The sequence below is a fragment of the Lissotriton helveticus genome, chromosome 4_1 (genome assembly GCF_964261635.1).
Source record: "Lissotriton helveticus chromosome 4_1, aLisHel1.1, whole genome shotgun sequence".
In the NCBI taxonomy this organism is placed as follows: Eukaryota; Metazoa; Chordata; class Amphibia; order Caudata; family Salamandridae; genus Lissotriton; species Lissotriton helveticus.
In genome coordinates this window covers 1,504,721,930-1,504,745,142 of record NC_136063.1, presented here as the reverse complement: position 1 = coordinate 1,504,745,142, position 23,213 = coordinate 1,504,721,930, and the positions used below count along the sequence as shown (strand labels likewise).

General features: G+C 42.7%; 1 protein-coding gene across 1 annotated transcript in view; it reads right to left on the bottom strand.

Moving 5' to 3' along the window:
- Positions 1 to 23,213, bottom strand: part of ABCA13 (ATP binding cassette subfamily A member 13) — a 2,470,580-nt gene that overhangs the window by 1,633,863 nt on the left and 813,504 nt on the right. The window contains exons 25-27 of the mRNA XM_078686273.1: positions 17,765 to 18,094; positions 10,999 to 11,068; positions 7,015 to 7,149 (exon numbers count right to left, since the gene is read on the bottom strand). Coding sequence (XP_078542399.1) covers positions 7,015 to 7,149; positions 10,999 to 11,068; positions 17,765 to 18,094 — 535 coding nt within the window. The remainder of the gene's footprint in view (positions 1 to 7,014; positions 7,150 to 10,998; positions 11,069 to 17,764; positions 18,095 to 23,213) is intronic.

Below are 23,213 nucleotides of genomic sequence, written 5' to 3'. Positions count from 1 at the left end.
GGCCATGTCTGAACTGGGGTGGCTTGGTGAGCAAAATGACAATGAATTAAACCCAGATCTGTGACTGGGGGTAAATGTTTTGCCATTGTGCAACATTCGGTCCATCATCTTGTGTGTTTTAGCTGTTCACCCTATGTGGGAAGGGTATGCCCAGACATGGGTCCCGTGCTCACTAAGCCACTGGAGTCAAGCTATCCTGGCTGAAGACGGCTGATAGCCAGAAACCGGTCCTAGGATGCTTGATTCCGGTCCAGGGAAGACATGGCTTGGCAGTTCGGGCTGGACTGTTCCCATGAGGCACAGGGTCAAGACTGATTTGCATATGGCCATGACTGAACTGGGGTGGCTTGGTGAGCAAAATAACGATGGATTAAACCCAGATCTGTGACTGGGGTTGAATGTTTTGCCATTTTGCAACATTCTGTCCATCATTTTGTGTGTTTTGCTGTTCACCCTATGTGGGAAGGGTATGCCCAGACATGGGTCCTATGCTCACTAAGCCACTGGAGTCAAGCTATCCTGGCTGAAGTTGGCTGATAGCCAGAAACCGGTCCTAGGATGCTTGATTCCGGTCAAGGGAAGACATGGCTTGGCAGTTCGGGCTGGCCTCTTTCGATAAGGCACAAGGTCAAGACTGATTTGCATATGGCCATGTCTGAACTGGGGTGGCTTGGTGAGCAAAATACCGATGGATTAAACCCAGATCTGTGACTGGGGATGAATGTTTTGCCATTGTGCAACATTCCGTCCATCTCCTTGTGTGTTTGGCGGCACACAAACAGCTGCCCTTCACCAGTGCAGGCACCCTTGCACCATGGTGCAAGGATGCCTGCGTCATGGGGAGATTGTTTTTCTGCAGGAATTTGTACCTTCCTGCACAAAAACAATCACTACAGGCATTTTCCTCTTTCAATGCATGCTGTAGAATGCAGCACAAATTGAAAGAGGAAAAAACAAGGAGAAATTAAAACATTTCTCCAATTTGTGCCTCCGATTTACGATTCCTCGTAAATCTGGAAATGTGTCTTGTTCCATGGGTGTTGCAAAGTACTGCGTGTAAAGGGGACATATTTACAAGGATAGGAAAAGCCATGCAGAGTGGCTTTTCCTGTCCTTCGAAATATGGAGCAGTCAAATACGCCAACAGTACATCACAAAAAGTGATGTACTGGTGGCAGAGAGGGCTTGTAAATCTGCTCCTTTGTGCTTTTCTATGGACAGGACTGTTTTTACTTTTTAAAAGTCATATTTTTATACCAGTATGCTGGATTTTCGTCATTTTCGGCTTGTTTAGAAAAATGTACTTTATTTGACTAAACTGGTATGGTGCCCATTGGCATTGTTTCTACTATGCCACTGTGTATTATATACAAATGCTTTGCACATTGCCTCTGAGATAAGCCTGACTGCTCATATGAAGCTACCAAGGGAGTGAGCAGGGGATATTATAGGCGTGTATCTCCCTTATGCTACCTAGAAGAAAGGGTCCCTACCTACCCCCGTTTATAACAACAGTATTTTTGATCATGGCATTAAACATTGTGAGCTGGGATTACACCGATGACTAAGAAAAAAGTGGATGAATTATGAAATAAAAGCATTATGTCTACTTTTGGCTAGGACAGACATGACAAACCACATGGTTCAAGTTGGAGGCCTGTGCATGACCTCTGGTGCAGAGATGAAAAATAGTGGTATGTGGCATATAAAATGCAAATGCTTAGCTGAATGGTGACGACCTGGAGTGGTGAAGACAAATTCGTAGATGTTTTTGACCTTAATTGTGGCACAGATTGCGCTATGTTTTAACTGTCATAATAAGAGTTGGGTCTAGGAAGCCACTTGTGCCTCTCCCCCTCTGAATATCTGGTGATATTGTAGAGTGCTTTGCATTAGTGACTTGTTATGTAAAATATCTGATTAAAAAGAGGCACGGGTAGTCCCAAGGGACTCTTTACACCAGATGGCTCAAAGGCATCACTCGTCCCTCTCTCTGAAGCCTCATTCTTTAGGACTTATCATAGAGGGTAGATTTTGAGGGGTGGATTCAGGTGACACCCATGTTCTCATGCACATGTATTTTAGTTATTTTGTCTGAAATGTCACAGGCACTGAAAAAGAACCTGGAAGAAAGAAGGAGGTGCATGGCTTAGCATTATATCACAGTGGAAAGGGTCTTTCTGATAGAGCTTTCACTCAGCACAGCCTTCGGACCAAATACTCAGTGCAAGGCGTACATATATTCCCCAGACCGAGTCCAGAACCCCTCAAAGAACCTTTTGTGTTCTTTGAAACGCAGCCCTTAGGCCGTCTAGGCCCACATAGTCTTGTCCAGACAGCAGGAATCACAAGTCTTCACAACAGAAATTCAAACTTAAAGTGGAAACTCAACTTTTGCAATGTGAATTTCAGTGAACTAAGTCTGCTACCAAGTAATCCACACCTCAAATTCTGTTAAACATATGTTGAACAAAACATGGAGTGAACTAAGCGTCATGTATCTTTTAGACAAGGTACTGCACCAAGGCCCATATTCAAGATGTCTTCTTCTTTTCACTGGATCTGCTTATGCTTCCATGTTCAAGGTTCACACACAAGTTTGTGACTCAATTTAAAGGGTGCTTGGGGTCAATAAAAGGAGCAGAATGGAACTGAGAAGTGTGAGGAGTCTAGTGACCCACTAGCTTCTGTTTCTCATGGGGAAATATGTCCCCACACTCAAACCTTCTAACACGTCAAGAGTAGGATTAAATAATGATTGTTTGCAATAGGGACAGCATGATTCCCGATGCAGGTGCTACACTCACCTTGAAACGCTCAGTTCTGCGTGTGTGTGTACAAGTAGAAATGGGATGAAGACATCACTATACATACACAATTTTCAGATAATTCCGAGACAAAGGCAGGCCCTGTTGGCCCTTTGCAACAGGATATTCTATTAAACACAATACACTTCAAAGGAGATGTTGTAAATGAATCACAGAGGACACCTAACCCAAATCCTTTGTGCAGATTCTAAATCCCACTTCTCGGCTTGTGTATCTATTGGTTCAGGCACCAGAGCTTTTTTGGCTACGTTCGTTTTACATGAATACTACAATGACACATTAACCAGGACACATTCAAGATCGTCCTGCCAAAGAAGTCAAACAGGACCCACCAGCAAAACCCTTAAAGTGCAGAGATTATGGCCCAGATGTATCAAACAAAAATCCGCTCGCAAAGAGGCAGATTCTCAGAATCTGCCCCTCTGCGACCGGTATTTTTACATTTGGGATGCATCATCCCAAATGCAAAAAATTGCAAATTGAGAATTCGCTAAATTGCGATTACTTGCATTTAAGGAATCTCAAATTGAGATTCCTTCAATGCAATGAATTAAAGTTTAAAAAATAGCGATGTCGCTAATAGGGCACGCAAATTACCATGAAGTACAACTTCATGGTAATTTGCAAAAACTTTGAAAAATGCACTAAAGTGCATTTTTCAAAGTTTCATGTTGCGCACACACATGCCCAAAGGGCATGTGTGTGCGCAACATATGTGCAAAGATCAATTTCAGGGGTGCAACAGGGTGTCCTTTCCTTTGGACACCCCTACACCCTTGAAATCGCAATCTCAATTTGCGATTCGCAAATTGAGATTGTCTTCTCATTCATTCCTAGGGGCCTCTAGGCCCATAGGAATTAATGGGGAGGTATTCCTTAATTGCGACTTGCAATTCCCGAGTCGCAATTAAGGAATTTTAAGAAATCGCAATTTTTTTAGCAATTTCTTGATGCATTGCATTTTGCGATTCCTTATTTTTCGCAAATAAGGAATCGCAAAATGTATGCTTGATGCATCTGGGGGCAAGTTCCTATTCCTGATTGTAGGTCATTCTTGCCATTATGAAACAGGAGGGGTTTAATCCCTGTGATCCAAAGGCAGCCTGTGCCCAGAGACTATCACTGAGGAGACACTGCGAAGGACCCAACGATCTCTTAGTGTGAGACTTATATGTTCCTGAATACTTTCTGTCAAAAGTAAACAATGAAAAAGGCAGGAATATTCATTTCCAGATTAAAAATTCCTGCAGCAGATCCTTTTCTTATTACTAAGTCAGGACAGATGGGAAGGGCATGGATAGCCACACAACTAACACTTCTCCTAAAGTCAGACTTTGACAATCAGCAATAGACAGTAATGATTTCTCGCCTCATTTTTTGACGTGAGGACGCATTTCTTGCTAAATAAAAAAAACAATAGAAAAGTAAAATAGTAACAAAAAAGCATAGTCAACAACAGTTAGTGTTCTGTTGTTGCCGTGAGTTTGTGGTAAATATTTATCAAACATTGCACGTTGGTATAATCGTTTTACTGCAAACAGTGCGAAATTACGTGACATGGTATAATGCCATAATTTGAGTAATGTTGTGCGGCACAAAATTCCTTAAATTACATCAATTACACGGGCATAATTGAAATTTCACCCAGGTCTACTGTCTTCTGCTTAACTCCTACATGCACGTGCCACGTAATATTCTTTGTGTTAATACTACCCAAATAGACACACTAAACGTTCACGGGTTACACAGTTCTGGGACCTTCAGGCATACACTTAGGGCCTCATTTATGGGGCTGTGCGTCACTTTTACACCGCCGGTGCGTCACTTTTTGTGATGCCCCAGTGGCATAAAAAATGCGCCTTGTTGCGCCATATTTACAAAGTGACGCATCTAGGTAGATGCGTCACTTTGTAAACCCCTGCGCCACATTATACCTGCGCCAGGTATAATGTATGCAATGGGGGGGGCGTTTTGACGCAAGAAAGGGTCATGGAAGTGACGCAGTGAAATCTATAAGATTTCACTGCTCCATTTCTTGGCCGCTAATGCGTCAAAATCTTACGCCTGCTTCATGGCAGGCGTACGACTGACGCAGGTACTAACAACATGGGACTTGCCCTTGTGAAAGTACACATTGCTGGAGTTGCGTCACTTTTGTGACACACTCCAGCAATGCGTCACTTTTGCACCTACAGATACATCAGAAGAACTGACGTATCTGTAACTCCTTGCGACATGATGCGTCATATTATAAATATGACGCATCAATCATGACGCAAGGAGTGCGCACTGAGAAGTGACGCATCGCTGCTTTCACACAGCGATGCGTCATTTCTCATAAATGAGGCCCTTAGTTTCTATGTAACCACAACTCAACACTTTTGCAGACTACTCACAACGTACAGTCTCTTCAGTGGGTTTCTCTGCATATACCCCTTAACAATTTCATATTACTTAGCTCATGTGTAGTTAACAATATCCTTTTATTCGGCTCATGTGTAGAGTATTGTATTGAATTATATCATTTATATACTGAATTTGCACCACTGGTGTGGTGCCATAGCAACGATGAACATGTATTAGGTTCGTGGCAGCCCTGGCTCACATGTATAATGGAGTGATTAAACGTTTCCAGTATGCTTTTTGAGTGATAGTTTGGTGTTGTACTGGAGGAGTGTGCCAGCCATTTTGCTGTAGGCGTGGTCTGGTGCAAAAGCATGTCAACCAGCAAAACTGCCACATAGCATAACTTCTGGCAACCACAATACATTCGAACGCTGTAGTCAGATGAGATAAGGAGGGCCACTGGGACTATGCAATTCTATGTGGTGTTTACCACATAATTACGTACTTAGCACACTTTTCACTAATGTTCCATTACCATTATTTTCAGATTTCCACAAAAATATTGTTTCTAGCTCAAATGGGTCAAGGGTTATGAATACATATGTTACACGTGCTGCACACCCTTTGCAAAGGTTAACTTGCCCAGTAGAGTAGCAAGGGGGAGGAAGGGAGGTGGGTGTGGCGGACCGCCGGGGGCGACACAATCTTTGGGGCGGCGGCCTCCCCCACCCACCTCATACCAGCTATTAATAATTTGATAAAACATTTACCCACACAGTATTATTGCGTGTTAAATAGATTTAAAAAAAGTAACAATGTTATGCATGACGCCATAAAATGTGCCTTTTCTTGCTGCATAATTTATAAAAACCCTGCCACAGAGTTGGTTATGCATTCCCACATGCCATCCCAGTAGCCATGGTGGCAAATTTGCAAAACTATGCAAAGGGCTGACATGAAGAGACACACATGGGGAAAGAGCAAATCAAAATTCGAATTCATAAAAATGTACAGTTTGAGTTTCACAAGTAGCAATAAGTCTCACAAAACAAATTGATGACATCACATATTCTGTGAGTGAACAAAGACAGTAAAAGGCAGCACTTAGATGCGACCCAAAAACCACAAATGAATGCATGATCCTAGGTAAAAAAAATATAGTGATAAGATCTGCAGGGATTTACTGTATCAGCAGTGCATGTCAACTCGGAACCCAATGGCATTAGCACAGCTCATCATTACAGAAAGACCAGGATAACGTTCACTGAGGAGAAACCTGGACATCCTTGATTGAGAAATTACCCAAGACGCCGTGTAACTTCATCCAGCAGCAATGCCTATTGGCTGGCTGCCATCACGCCAGCTGAAAGATGTGTTGTGGTGTTGTCAGAGACAAGCGTGTTGGTGGATATGATATGGCACTCATCTAATGTTCTACCCTGGCAAGCATTACATGACATCACTTGAGATTGTCCTACATCCATTTTGACGACAGGTAGGTATTGTGGGAGCTTCCTCCTCCAAGTGGATATATCTGCTGCATGGCCATGTTCACCAGAGTCTTCAAAGCTGATAAACTCAGGCAATGAAAACAAGGTTCTGTGCATGTCGGGCAGGAGGTGGGTGGGCTTTATCTTTTTGTGTGTGTGCTTTACTGTGCCAGTTCAGCTGTAGACACTAAACATTATTTAGAAAAAAGTTTGGAATATTATTTTTCAAATTTTAGTGACAAAAAAGTAGAAGAGGCAAGAGGTGTCACAAAAGTAAAAATGATGTCACTGTATATTGCGTAGTATGATATAGCTTTTAAAAAAATGCATATATACAAAAAAGTTCTTACCGGGAATTACATTGGAGAAATACCAGCCAGCCACAAAATATATAACTGAATCGATAAAAATCATCCCAGATGCCCATCCAAAGTTCATGGCCCCAGCCTCCTCCAGGGGTTGATATAGGTTACTCCACTGAATCCCTATGGAAAGAAGACACAAGTGAGAGACAATTGAGATCCATGGGCGCACACGCTTGCCATACCTCAAGGTTCAACACTATCATGCTTAAAGCGCAATGAGGTGACAGATGCAGTAGCACCGGCCTCCTCGCTTTTTATCCAGCAGTAAAGTCTATTTATCAACACTTTATGCGTATTTCTTTGATATGCGGAAATGGCAGATATGAGAGAACAAAACCAAGGAGTGAAAAATATACCCATATGAAACAAAACATAAACACATGCCACAGGCAATATTGTCCATCATTGAGGTGTTAACAAGTATTATCCAGTAATTATCACCGTATCAATGGACTGATTTATCAAGTGAAGCCCAGAGAGGATCTGGTCAGACAGAGTCTAAACATAATTTGGATCTTATCACAATGAATGGTTAGACTTCAAACCCTAAGCAGATAGAAAAGGTCTTCTTTAAAATGGTTAAGGGTGTGATTGGGAGAAAAGAAGATGTCAGACTGTTTGAGCCTTCTTTAAAAACTCTTTGTGCTTCGGTGATCACCTGTGTTAGATTAAGTTGGGTTTTGGTGCCAAATGCGCACCAATTATTTTTTTTATCAATTACTGTTCTTTATTTTGTTTAGAACTAAACCTTTGGTCAGAGGTTTTGTGTTTGCTATCTTTTTTCTTTTTGGGGTCCATGCAGGGTTGGATTGGGAATAAAAATCGGCCGAGGCACGCAAAAAAAAAAAAGTGGCCTACATTTGCATATTGCCTTTCCGCAAAACACTGCTACTGTGAAATTTTATAAAAAGGGGCTGGGGAGAGGCGTGGTTTAAAAAATTTACGGATTAGTTTACACTGGTGAAACACACCTGAAAACAAGGGAGGCCACTTCTGCTCAGGCCCCTGCCCCCGCTCACTATGCATACATGGGCCAGGCCAGGGAGAGAAACGGAGTGACGCCGCTGTCTGTTGATAAAAGGAGGTAATGGAAGCCCATCTGCCTCTAGAAAGGCCACTCAGACACCCACTGGTGGCATCCAACAACGCAGAAACCACCCAAATCGCCCCCCAGGCTACTAAAAAAAGCAGCCCACAGCTGGAATTCGGATACCGGCCCCTCGGGCATTGCCCGAGTGGCCGAGTTACCAATCTGATGCTGGTTCCATGTTATTGATTATCTGAAATAAAACTGAGTTGCACAAAGAGCTTAGCTGGTTGTTTTCTGTAGATGATTTGATCGTGTTTGGACAAATCCAGAGCTCTAGACTTTTCCTCAAGAAGACCATTTTAGATACAATGAGAATGAGGAGTGAGCCTGTGATGTGAGATGGCACAGTGCAGGATGATTTTCACTCAGAAATTAGGCAAGCCAGGAGTCTGAGTTGTGTGCTCAGTCATACTTGTGCAAGTTAAAGTTAAAGTAGATGACATACTTTAAGGAATACGTTTGTTGCACAATTAATCTGAATAAGGCACATGATGTGGATTTGCTACTTCATTTTAGTGATATCAAAAATCAGATAGGATCAGCAAAACGTTGAACTTGAGGTAAGATTGAAACATGAGAAGATGGTAATCAGGCAAATATTCAAACCACAGGATATGAACACAACAATAAAATAAGTAAACCTTCGGCTTGGCAGTGCAGGACTAGTCTGCATCTGATAAAATAAATACAATCTAAAAACCAGAATGCAGGTTTCTTGTCAACATTTTGGTGGTAAACAAGTCTGAAAGGTAGTTAGGGGAGTTAGGGTGGGTAGCTTTCCAGATGATGCTCATGCATTTTATTTTACTTTGATGGCTAATGGGAAGTGATTATAATTTGTGCCGAGGTTGAATTGAATGTATTTACCCTACATTTGAGGCAGATTTTCTGACTCGTCACCATGTATGTCAGAGTAGTCTTTTGTTATTGCACATGCTCAGTGAAGTGTCCTCTGTGAGGTAGGATCCACTATCTGCTTTTGCATGTGCTTTTGTTTCTGTTTTGCCCACCGTGATGCCAAGGAGAGTTGTTGCCCGGCCCTGCAGCTTTCTTGGCCTGAAGCAGGAGGATGGTATCCTTTCCAGCTCAACATTGTTATGCACTTGGGTGTTGCCTGTTTTGACCTAATTCATGACGTATGCTTTTCTTATCAATCTCCTTATCTATTCACTTTGTATACTGTCTCCTCAACAAGATACACAGTAAGCTGGGGACAGCAGTCTTGCCTCATACCCTCGCTACTAACACAGGTAAGGCATGCCTTTGTCCAGTGAGCCTAAGGACAGTGTGCGGTACGATACAAGTTGCCTAGTATTGGTGAAAAAAAGTGGAGAGGCCTTATGGATATGATGACAGGTCAGGTGGAACCTCACAGCAAACAATTCCAAACGGGTAGTACAGTAAGCACCTGGGCCTTTGCTGGGCAACACAACCTGCAGTTTTGAAAGCATCTGTGCTAGACCAACATGGGTGAGCGACACATTCTATTCCTTTAGAAGTTATGTTCCTAGTATATATTTTTCTTCCTTGGATCAAGGGTGACAGAATTGGATGCCCTTTCAAGCCAGACCCAGATGATAGTCTTGGGTCTTCTGTTTTCTTATCAGACCATATGGGTTATTATGAAATCAGATCCCTGAATAAATACACCTCAAAACTCTGCAGACCAAAACCCCATGACTGCTGCCTATTCCTGAAACATACAAAGAGAGAAAGGACCTGATCATGATTTCTGCTGGAATGGCACTTTGCAGAATCAATGTTAGTGGAATTGCGTGGTGTCAGAGTCAGTCAGTCAGTCAGTCAGTCAGTCAGTCAGTGGTGATAGAGGTTTAATAGATCCACTGCAGAGGTTGGGATTAGGCTTTATGTAGTCAAGTCAGTTAGAAGTAGGACTCCTATGCTTAGTAAGGATGAGTAATGTATAGGGTAACGGGGTGAGGGATTACCTTCTATCTATGGGAGTAAGAAGCACCTGCATTTGGCTATTTGATTAGAATATCCAGTGTATCATTGAGAGTGGAGAAGACGACAAGTCTGTCAAGCATGCTCAGATTATCAGGTGGCATGGTGGGTGAGAAAGATCTGGGGCTGTATTACAGAACGTGCCCCAGGAACGCAACAGGCATGTGCACCCGCTTTGCTCCTTCCCGGGTCGACTGGGTGTGATAAGAAAGATCTGGTGCGTCAGCTAATGCGTATAGCACAGGCCTTTGAACTGCTGGCCTTGAATTTGGGACATGATTTGTGCACTGGTATGGGGGGGGCTGAGAGAAGAAGGCATGTCTGAGGAGGGGAAAATTGTTAGATGGTTTTCATATGTGTCATATATGTGGACCATGTAGAGTGTATGGGAGTAGGGTGTGGCAGGACCGAGATTAATGGAACTGTGATAGATTGGAAGTTGGAACCATCGCGGCCTGGAGATCACTAATAAAGGAAAATACTGAATATGCAACTTTTTGACTAGTGGTAATGTTACTGGCGTCCACAATTTCATGATGTAAAGACAGACATTCACCATACATGACTGGTTCTCTTTTTCTGCAGTTATGTGAGTCAAGAGCATGCCATGTGGTAACATTAGATGCGCTAGCATTTATTTAAGTGGAGTTATATGCAACGTTTCTCGTACTAATTGCGTGTACGTATTCAGTTAATTGATTACAGCACAGTTATTTCAATAAGTTGAATTACATGTAACCATTTTGAACAAACTGTGCATGTGTTCATTCATTTGATCAGAATAGTTTTGTATTTGATATTTCAGTTAAATTCATCTAACACCCCAAAGACAAAAAGAGCTGAACTTTTTAATGTTAAAAAATAGATTTTCCATAATATATTCATTAAAATGATGCGTGCATCGTTTATCTTACCTGTTCCTTGTCCTTCAAAAAAAGTAATCAAGAAAATGCCTTGGCCAAATGCAGTTGTAGACAGAAGGCACTGCAGTGGAAGCAAAAAAAAAACAAAGCACACACAATGATTATGCAAAACAGATACAGTGAAGTATATCATGAGCTAGTGGGTTTGTACAAAAGAGCCGCAGGGTTAACTACAAATCCTATGAATATCTAAGATGGAATAAAATGTTTCACTCAGAAAACGCATAAAAGGAATTTATGAACGGGAGATAGAAACTGATTTGTGTGGTGCAATAAATACCCCACACAGGAGACAAAAGACCTTCTCAGAGGCTCTGTGTGCAGTGCTTGTGCTTTTAGACATAAAACGCGGGCTCTCAACCCGTCATGGAAAGACATTTCAGATGTATTTCTTTTTTAGTGCAGCTGCTTTAGTATTCTGTGCACTGTTAAGCTGATGTAATAGAAGTCCGCATGTGCATTCCCTTAATTGAGTTGTTACGATGTCAAAGGCAACTTTCAAACCCACTCCAACACTTTACGCTTAGACCTACAACAAATTCTGACTCCTCAAACTTCCTTTCATCTTCCATCTCATTCAGCACACAGCACAACCAACAAACACCACACCAGATATGCCATCAGAGAATATTTCTCAACTAGAACACATTTAACACATCACACATACAAGCCATATTTTTCCACAGCTAAACATACAAAATCAAACTACACAATTCATAACACTTCCACCACATAACCATGCACATTCAACTTCTAAGATCACTTCCAACAAAAAATATATTCCAAAATTGTAATTAATATAATGTACAGTTTATAATCCAAAGCTTGTCATTTCTCCCTCAACAACATATAAAACCATATAATTCAACACACATAAGATGTTTCATGGGATGTGCATTTCCCCTTCGCCACTATGACACACCAGACCACACACGCGATGTTTTCTGCACTTCTGCTACACCAACCATATAATAACGACACAACTCACAATCCTTCTTACCAGCCTTCTTGCACACCATATTTCAAAACTCTCTCAATACATTACTATCCACAAACCCTCCAACAAAATATATATCCTGAAATCCACAAACACCAATGTCCGCTCCAGCAACATGACATACACAAACAACTGCACATACCACTGCCAACAATACACAATACCTCCAGAGTCCCTACGTCCAGCACTTTGGAACACACCATCCCACACACAACTCTCATCCTACTATTTACAACACAGTACTGTAATAATGTACTTCCCAATAGGCCAGACAAGCACTGCGCTCCAATCAAACATGACACAACTGACAGCAAAAACACAAGAGTATACATCACCAGCGAAACATCTATCAGACTTATAAAGGGAAATATACCTAAAAAATATAATGTGTCTGCTGTAATAAACCTTGGGCCTCATTTCCGGGGAACTGGCGTGGAGCAGCGCCACAAGGCTTCTTGCTGCACTGCCCTACGCCAAATTGAAAGGGCAGGAAGGCACCGTATTTATGGAATATGGTGCAATCCTGTTACTTTCCCACTGCGCTGGCTCACTATTTGCTGCCTGGTGCCAATTCAGGCACCCTTGGACCATTGTACAAGGTGTCTGTGTTGCATGAAGGATTGTTTTTTTAAAGTATACCTTCCTGCAAATAAACAATTCAGAGAGGTGTTTTCCTTTTTTTTTATGTGTGCTGCAGAATGCAGCACACATGGAAAGAGGAAAAACCGGGGAGACATACAAATATTTATCCTCCTTATGCCTGCTCTGGGAGGTGTAAGGTTTTGGTGCTGCCGCAGGGTTACATGATTAAGTAAATCCGGGGCAGCATCTAGGTCCATGGGTGTTGCGTTAGAAAACCCAACGCAACACCCATGGCGTAGTGTAAGGCAACGCAGTGATTTGTGCTGCTGTATCTTACTCGATATCTATGAGGCCACGCAGAGCCATGTAAAGTGGCTTAGCATGGTATCATCGATATGATTGAGAGGCTTGCGCCGCCGAAGCGTCAAAACAGTGACACTCCGGCGGAACAAGCCTCTCATAAATATGCCCCTTGGTATCATGTGCACATCACAGATTTATCCATCCTATTTATGCTGAAGATAGGATTACTACTACATATACTGAGTGCTGGAAGATAACTATGTGCGTCCTCTGTGCTGTTTAAGTGGCCATATTGCTTTCTTATAATTCTTATTATTAAGTTCTCGAACATTTTTGGAGCAATTTCAGTCTGATACAGGAGCTTCTCACGAGACTTCATCATGCACTCTATAACTACTTGGCTAAATCTGTTTCAAAATGATCAGAGTTTGCTATTCATTTATATTAATTGTTTCTACCTAATCTATAATCTATTTTGCTGCATAAACTGGGCCAAAGATGCTTACATTTGCATAATTGTGCTCAATTTTAGTGGACTAAGGTGAAGGTAAACGCTTGACACTTATACTCCCCTACAGCATTTAAAATATCAATAAAATCTGATCTATTTTTAATAGTATGTTTCCAACTGACTTGCTCTCCTTCAAGAAAAAGAAAAATATGCTTTGGGAAGATTGTCCTTTCAAAGTAAATCCGGTGCATAAGTAACTGAGGCAAAAACACTCCAAAGTCGTGGTTTCACTCTTTTTCCTGCAAACAAAATTAGTTTTACGGACCCATATTATTTTTGTATGAGATGTTGGACTGGACTGTAACAAGGATTACATTTATAAAAGAAAAATGCTGAATACTGGCACAGAGAATGGATCTACGAGCGTGGCCAGCATTTTTTAACAAAGATAATTGCCATCCAGTGGCTTGGAGCAGAGCATTTCTTACTGGGGTTTGCGTTAAAATGTTCATTTGAAAGCATCCTTTCCACTTTTTTGGTCCTTATCCAATATATTGGCCTGGGGAAATGTCCCTTATCAATCCCAATAACCTGTTGGCCTGGGAGATAAACAATTCTTTCTTAGTTGCATCTGCTTGACATCGGCTTACATCGGAAATGTTAGGCAGCCCAGAGCAATTTAACTGAGAGTGGGGCTTGTAAGTACCATAACAGGCTGTAGAAGAGGTTTTAAGACAAGGATACTCCAACCATAGATTTGGCTTTGTGAGTTGAAATCTACCAAACTGTGGTTGTTGGGGTATTTCTGCTAGGAAGGATTCGTGCCACTCCAGATGGCCCAAATGAGGTGAGTCCCAGTGTGACATTTGTTTGGTCAAAACCATGTTACAATTTTACCATATCAGTAGAATTATGATTGCTGCTTTGCTGCTAACAGTGTTTTAGGTTTTCTCTGGAATCAGGATTTGCATAATCTAGGCTTAATTGCCGACATGGACAGTGATATTATATTTAATATATTTGGAATCAAACCTCTACTTCTGATAAGGATGATAATTGCAATGTTGCCTCGTGCTGGCCTTTTGACTAAGATGCACTGATACATGAACCACCATCCCTTTAAATGCCATAATTGATATTTAGGCTGGTGTGCAACTGAGTACCGCTGCACTGCCCAAATGAAAGTGTTGATGCCATGCTCAAGGAAATATCATGAGCAACTTAAAAGAAAGTTACATCCATGAGGTTTGCAATTTCTGCAGCAATGGAATAGAGAGGACATTCAGTCTCTCATCCAGTTCCCATTGTAAGAAGGCACTCAATTTTCTCTTTTCCTCTACATGTACCACCCCAAGGTGAAGAATACCTGTTAAAAAAATTACTACATGTAGAATAAAGAAGAGGAGTAGACTAACAAAAGAATTATGGAGCATATGTACAAGCTCCTATCCCCACCACAACGTCACTTTTTACGACGCTGTGGTGGCGATAGGGGCATTGCCTTATTCACAAGGCAGCGTTAAGCCACTTAATGTGACTTAACTGCTCTGTAAATAAGACCCCCTTTCACGTTATGCTTAACGTGGAATGGGTGGGCAGTGGGTGTTGAGGTGGGCATTCCACCTCAACACCCATTGATTTTGACACTGCCCCCTATTTACAAGGCCAGCGTAAATTGGAGCTCGTGCCAAAATTAAGACCCGGGAAAACCTGGTCTTAAGTTGGCGAAACGAGGAGAAATGCATTATTTCTCTTCGTTTTAGTTTTTTGCATGTGTGCTGCCTGGTGCAAAATGCCTGGGATTGTTCATGTGCAGGAAGGTCCACCTTCCTGCACATGAACAATATGGAAATTCAGGGCACCAAGACACAAGGTCCTAGGGTGAAATGTTATCCCTTTGGGCAATTGCAAGCATTAACTCACTATAGGGAAGTCACCTGTGTGGAATCAGTTAGCATAACGTTCTCTTCCCAGTAGCAAAACCATCTTTTCTGCATGGTCACTCAGGCCTTTTTCTGGGCCTTGCATTTACTGGCATTGGGAACGCATGCCCAATGAAACTGCTAATCTGTGACATGGTGTGTGTGTGCTACACATTTATCACAAATATATATGGCTGCCAGGAGCACCAGTTTGCTCTTGCTAGGTGTCAGTTTAAAGGTACTGCGGTAACATATGGCAAGATAAAATGCCTTGGCTATGTAGGAAAAACCTATATCATGTATGCATACAATGCAGGGTGGCTAATATAAAAAAGAAAGTAGCACACTACATTACAAAAATCTGCCTTTACATTGACTAAAGGCCTACATGCTGTTTCAACGTGTCCAGTTATTTTTCCATGTCACAACCCTAGGAGTGATTACAATTTTTCTAAGCATGGGAAAATACTAACAAAGAGTTTTTCAAATGTATTTATTTTAATTTTTTACAGTTTGATTAAATGGTGAAATCATATTATCGAGAACTTAAATTTGTAAAAATTACATTGAGCTCCCTGACCATAACTGGCTTAAAACCTGTTCCACCACTCACCACATCTCCATCCTGGAATAAACATAGCTGGCTGGGAGACTTGACAAATCTGACTGGGAAGGCAATAGCCCACCTCTGAGCCAAGGAAGGACTGGGTGTGTTAACTATTGATCATTTAGCAGGGAATAGCTACCTGGGTGTGGACGGGAACAGTTAGCAGAACAAATGCCAGCCTTCGCACTAGCACTTTTGACTTGGAGAAACCAGTGACAGCTGCTCCTAGTTATTCACACGACCCTCCGAGATAGTCAAGTTCCAGTCACAGTGGAGGAAAGAAACAGTTTGGATCCTGTCTAGTGAAATGAGAGCTCAAATAAATAGGGGAGTGGCCAAGGAACTCATGGTATGCCTGCCTGGTGGTAGAAGGATTCGGTCTTACTGAAAAGGGGATCATAGATAAGGTTACAATAAAATAGTTAGGGTTGGGTGGAAGAAATTATCTAGTCACTGGCTAGTTCAGAGAATACTCGAAAAACAAGAAGGGGGAGGTAAAGGAGATAGACAAAATGACTCATCATCCTACTAGTCGTGCTGTAAACAAAGAGTGCCCCTCCGTTTTTTGGGACTTCCTTTCCACTTCAGGTGTTATTTGAAAAACAGAAAGTTTTCTTTAGATAGCCCTTACCCACCAGGGTGTACCTGTGGTGGCAAGCATCGTCATTGGGTTATTCTCATTCTGCTGTGACCTATGAGTTACGTGGGAGTACTTTTTGGTGTTGTATTTAATAGATGAAGAGAAAAATAGGAGTGGGGGTTTTTGTGTGAAAGACGAAGAATTCCTGGCTAGTAGGAAAAATATTGTATTCGTACCTCTATCTGGTATGGTTAAAAAAATGGGGAAAATTGAAACTCATGAACTTAGGTTCCTGAGTTTCAAAGGTTTTCATGTTTCAAACCCTACCCTAAGGCTATTCATCAGGACTAAGAATTGCTGCTCCCTGATCCCACTCCTGTCAACACTTAGTTGAAATGCTACTGCATGCTAGGGAAATAAAAATACAAATACATGCAGCAACGATTTAGTGTTATATCTGGAAGATCTGAAAAGATATGTGAAGGGAAAGTTAGTCTAACATGGCTTTTGGCCATGTAACATAAATATGCTTATATGAAACACATCACCATAGTGGAAAGCTCATATAAATATGGGAGTGGCCAAGGAACTCATGGTATGCCTATCTGGTGGCAGAACGGTTTGGTCCTATTGAAAAAAGGGGGATTGTGGGTAAGGTTACAATAAAACAAAGATGAAGTACTGCAAAAGGTCGTAGGTGACTACAAGAAAATAGAAGAAAATAGTTAGGGTTGGGTGGAAGAATTTCTTCAGTCACTGGCTAGTTCTGAGAATAAACATGATACCTCAATCACAAACTCCTCAGAGTATTTCCTGGACCACCATAGAAGACTCCAGGTGAAGAAGAAGAAAGAAAGCCCTGCTGTAAGAAAACTAAACTCCAAACTACTTCTGCAAGAAAAGGACTCACTCAAGGAACTAGGAACTCCTAACTCTCGCTGGCACTGAATAGACTCTGTCGGAAACCTGGCTAAAGAGAGACCACGCAACCTCAAAGCCTGTCCTGAGGAGTGATGCGCTGCAAAAGTTTCTCAGCAGTTTTTTCCCCTTGAAAATATGTCTCACTTGAAAAAGTTAATTCATATTTGCAAAATATCAGTTATTTGTTTATGGTTTCCAACCTTGTGTTTGTTAGGACATTGTTATTTTAACAGTACAAAAATTTAAATTGATCATTTTTTAAAAAAATTGTTGGAAACTGAGTAAAGGTTAAGAACATCAAGTTTGCATATAGATGTTAATTGGTGAAAGGAATATACAAACTATTCACACATCTATTCAAAGTATTGTTATGAAGTGCAGAATATAATCTTACCACAATTGTTTGGGCCGCAAGACTGAATTGTTTCTGTAGGACGAATAGGACAATGTATGGTAAAAAGCTGATCATATAAATCAGACTTGCGCAGAGACAGGCAGTGTTGGCACTACTGAAAAAGGCACTGATCAGGTAGCTCATCATGACCACAGCAATCCCAAAATCAATGAAGAAGATGAAGAGGATGAAGCCGTTGCTCTGGAAGAGGATGCCGCTGACTTTCAGGATGACAACCAGCGTGCAGCTGCTGATGGCAAGCATAATGATATTCTCCAGAAACCAAGCCAGGAAATGACTGGATGGATGAACTCCCATCATCTTCATGTACTATGAAAACAAAGTAGGAACCTTATCAAATTTGACAGTGGTTACACCAAAGAGCTTCAAGTATATGTTTCCTTTTTATATTTTTTGCTCAGACATAAGTGGCACAGTACCTGTAAAACGGGTGCATTATGAAGTGTCGTTCAGAGAAAGTTGATAGTTAGCATTTCTGCAGTCTTATGACCTACAGACCAGACAGAATGATCGGGCATGTATAAAAGTATCCCCCCTGGCCTGTTTTTCAATCATCCATTCAGACATAGATTATTTTGTGAGTCCTTTGTAGTTGAGAAATACCAACTGGAAGAATAAATATAAATCTGCTTTATTCACAGGGTGTAAACTTCACACCTTGCAACACAGTATCTGTTTTGGCAAGTCACTCAATGATATTAATAACAATCATAGGGCCTGATTTAGATCTTGCGGGACGGGTCCCCCCGTTTTTTTTTTGCATTTATCTCGCCCACCGCCTTGGCGCTCTTCCGGTCCGATTCAGATGTTGGCTGGGCATTGATGGGAAGACAGCCGCTGTCTTGTTGACTTCGCCAGGATCTGTCTCCTGCGTCAACGGCGTCAGAGGCTGAAGTGGCTGTTGGGGGGAGTCCTGCGAGATTGCTGCTGTCCAGATTACAAAGTGCATTTCCATCATGGCAACTGTGGCAGGGAAAACCCCAAGCTCAGGTTGGGGAAACGGAGAAAAAGAGGTGAAAACTCACCTTTTTCGGGGTCCCACCAGTGACTCCATCTTCAACGCCATTATCCAGGTCTGCGCTGTGCTGCTACTACTTGACCATGATGCTCAGCCACCCCATTGTTGCCAGATTCTAAGGAAGGCTTTTGTGGTCGGTGTGTTTGTACAGTCAATGTTGTGTGTATGTTTTTGGTGTGCAATGCTATATGTAAAAACAAGGGCCAAGACGCTTTGCCTACAAGTACATATTGACATATACACACCATATATGCATATTGAAATGTAAATAAGTAGTACTTACCTTTCTCCATGCCATAATTGCCCCACTACAGCAGGACTCAGCCACCAGGACAATGCCAGTACAACGGGAACATCTAAAACGCTCTGCAACATCCCGTCAGCCTGACGGCGACAGGGTACTGCTAGCCAGCAGAGAAGAACACAGCTGTGGCGTTCTCCTGTTTATTGCCCCAACATCTAAATATGGCAGGCGGGCAGCCCCCAACTCAACAGAGTACTTAGGATCACCGCATGACAGCAGTAAGACCGCCAAGATCCAAATCAGGCCCTTAACTTGGTAAAAAATCCTCAAACAGCACTCAAGGAGACAAGTCTTGAGATTCCTGCTGCCCTACGGACACAGACGAGTCTGCTTCACCCTTGAGGCAAGTTTTGTTGTGACTGTCATTGATTACCAAGCAATACCAATTGTTAAGGACCGGTAAATAATTTGCAGATCATTTACATTTTGTTTTAATCCCTGATCCGAGGGTCACTAACCCAATGAATTTAACATACCAGAATTTAGCGTACCTCTCATTTTTATTTTTTAAGTATTGGAGTATCAATTTACGTTAAAGGAGGAAGTGTGCCTTGGTACTCAAGCAGCCTGTCTTCCAATGACATTTAGGTAAAACATATTGAGGGCAATTCATAAAAGCATTTATGAGTATTTGAAATAATATTGTATAAGTACGCTTTTACATACTCTTACAATCTTTGTGAGACGGCACTGAAAGGACCAATTTTCCAATTAGTAAAAGAGCTCTACAGTATATGAATATTATCTGAATAGTACCACAGTCTCACCTCTGCCCCCTAGTGCCACCTCTTTCTCCCCAGTGTACCCACTGTCACAATTGCATCTCTACCTCCACAGTTATCCCACTGCCCTCTTAAGTAACATCGCTGCCTACTGTCTCTTCACTGTCATCTTTGCCTCAAGTCTTTGCCTGCCCGCTGAGTGGCCTTTCTGCCTTGAGTATCCTCAGTGCTCCCTTAGGGCCGCCTCAGCCTCCCAGTGCTCCCACTGCTCCATAGGCCATCTCTGCCTTTACAGTCTCCCCGCTGTCTCCCAGTGCTATCTCTGCTCCTGCAGGTTCCGCGTTATCCCCTAGAGTCCTACACCTGCCTCAGAACCCCTAAAATGTCCCTGATGTTGACTGTTTCATACATATAGAGAAACTCCTGACCTCTGGAGCTGAGATCAATGCACTAACGTGAGGCAAGTACCATGAAGTTAATGGGAGTTTGTCCAGTACTTAACGGATGTAGGGGGTGGGCTCTTTGGATTTTCTTCATTCTCTGATGTGCTGAACCAGGAGTCAATTCATAGAACCTGATACGCATAGTCCAGCCTCCTAGAACATGCCAGATATAAAATGTATTTTCAAAAACAACAGTTGATGGACAGAATGCAGAACAATGTCATACATTCACCCCAGTACAGAGATCTGGGCCTAAATCCATCGTTTTTTTGCTCACCATGCCATTCCATTTTGAACCCAGCCATATGCAAATCAGTCTTGACCCTGTGCCCCATGGGACCAGTCCAGACCGAACTGCCAAGCCAGGTTCTCCCTGGACTGGAAACAAGCATCCAAGGACCGGTTTCGGGCTTTCAGCCCTCATCAGCCTGGATAGCTTGATTCCAGTGGCATGGAGAGCACGGGGCTCACGTCTGAGCATACCCGTCCCACTCGGGGTGGCAATTGCAAAAACAACAGTTGATGGACAGAATGCAGAACAATGTCATACATTCACCCCAGTACAGAGATCTGGGCCTAAATCCATCGTTTTTTTGCTCACCATGCCATTCCAGTTTGAACCCAGCCATATGCAAATCAGTCTTGACCCTGTGCCACATGGGAACAGTCCAGACCGAACTGCCAAGCCAGGTTCTCCCTGGACTGGAAACAAGCATCCAAGAACCGGTTTCGGCCTTTCAGCCCTCATCAGCCTGGATAGCTTGATTCCAGTGGCATGGAGAGCACGGGACTCACGTCTGAGCATACCCGTCCCACTCGGGGTGGCAATTGCAAAAACAACAGTTGATGGACAGAATGCAGAACAATGTCATACATTCACTCCAGTACAGAGATCTGGGCCTAAATCCATCGTTGCTCACCATGCCATTCCAGTTTGAACCCAGCCATATGCAAATCAGTCTTGACCCTGTGCCCCATGGGAACAGTCCAGACCGAACTGCCAAGCCAGGTTCTCCCTGGACTGTAAACAAGCATCCAAGGACCGGTTTCGGCCTTTCAGCCCTCATCAGCCTAGATAGCTTGATTCCAGTGGCATGGAGAGCACGGGACTCACGTCTGAGCATACCCGTCCCACTCGGGGTGGCAATTGCAAAAACAACAGTTGATGGACAGAATGCAGAACAATGTCATACATTCACCCCAGTACAGAGATCTGGGCCTAAATCCATCGTTTTTTTGCTCACCATGCCATTCCAGTTTGAACCCAGCCATATGCAAATCAGTCTTGACCTTGTGCCCCATGGGAACAGTCCAGACCGAACTGCCAAGCCAGGTTCTCCCTAGACTGGAAACAAGCATCCAAGGACCAGTTTCAGGCGTTCAGCCCTCATCAGCCTGGATAGCTTGATTCCAGTGACATGGAGAGCACGGGACTCACGTCTGAGCATACCCGTCCCACTCGGGGTGGCAATTGCAAAAACAACAGTTGATGGACAGAATGCAGAACAATGTCATACATTCACCCCAGTACAGAGATCTGGGCCTAAATCCATCCTTGGATGCTTGATTCCGGTCCAGGAAAGACATGGCTTGGCAGTTCGGGCTGGACTGTTCCCATGAGGCACAGGGTCAAGGCTGATTTGCATATGGCCATGTCTGACCTGGGGTGGTGTGGAGTGCAAAAAACGATGGATTTAGGCCCAGATCTCTGTACTGGGGTGAATGTATGACAATGTTCTGCATTCTGTCCATCACCTGTTGTTTTTGCCCAGATATAAAATGTATGTCACATCTCAAAGCTGTCATACAATTGAGTTAAGACCCTGACTCAGTGCTGACTGGCATAGACAGCAGATCTGTGGACTCTGCTACCCCACTCTTCTTTGCATATCCCCCACTGACTAAACTCAAGTCAAAGTCCAACACACCATTGAAAGACCCTTCAAACCCCACGAGAGACCAGACAGTGGCTATCAAGCAAGTAGGCCACGAGAAGTGTGTGTAGCTATCATTGGTGAAGAAGATGTTGCTGCACAGGGATCCACAGCTGGGAGGGCCATTGGAGACAGCGGAGCCAGAACCGAGCTAATGGTCCTGCCTGAGTCCAAATCTTTCTCTATCTTATATGTAGTGCCACCTCTTAGCCCACCCTTGGCACCATCCATATCCATGCAGCAAACTCCACCTTTCATCCATAGCTCCATTTGGTAAGTATCTTCACTTCTGTTTTGCCATTTAAAGTGCCGAGCAATATAAACAACTGTTGTAGATAATACCACACAGAAATAACTGCTGTTCAATGAGTAATAATGTGAGAACCCTCTGTAAATCGCCCAAAGAAATCAGAAGAGCCATCTTACTGTTTGAAAGCACACATTTATAGTTGAATTGTGGGACCATATGCACATTGATCGTTGCACAGTTTACCGTAAAACACTGTTAATGCATTCGATTAAATGGGGTAGGTGACCGAGTCAGTGATGGTTCGCCAGCTGGTAAACATAGGCAGGGCTTTAAGTAGAGTAATGAAGTCATCAGCTGTGTGAGCGTCTGCACTAATATTATAAATGATATGACATCCCTTAAGCTATGGCTTAGGCAGAGGGATCTTCTGCGCTAATATAACTAGTGCTCCACTGTAATGTCATCTACTGCGATCTGATCTGTGTTTCGGGTTGACAATGCAATTTCCCAATCAGTTGTACAAGGAGAAAGTGAACAAACAGCACACAGCAGACTTGGGGGATTGTAGCTATGCTGAAAACAGGAATATAACAGGATTAACTTGCTTTTTTAGCTCGAACTGTGGCCATCAGAACTGTCATACCATATCACCACTAGTGTACTGTAACATTATGCCACAGCCAAGGTTTAATCTTGCCCAGCCTAGTGCTTTATTTGAGCCAGTGGTTTCTGGTGCTCAGCACTGGCACCTAGTTGT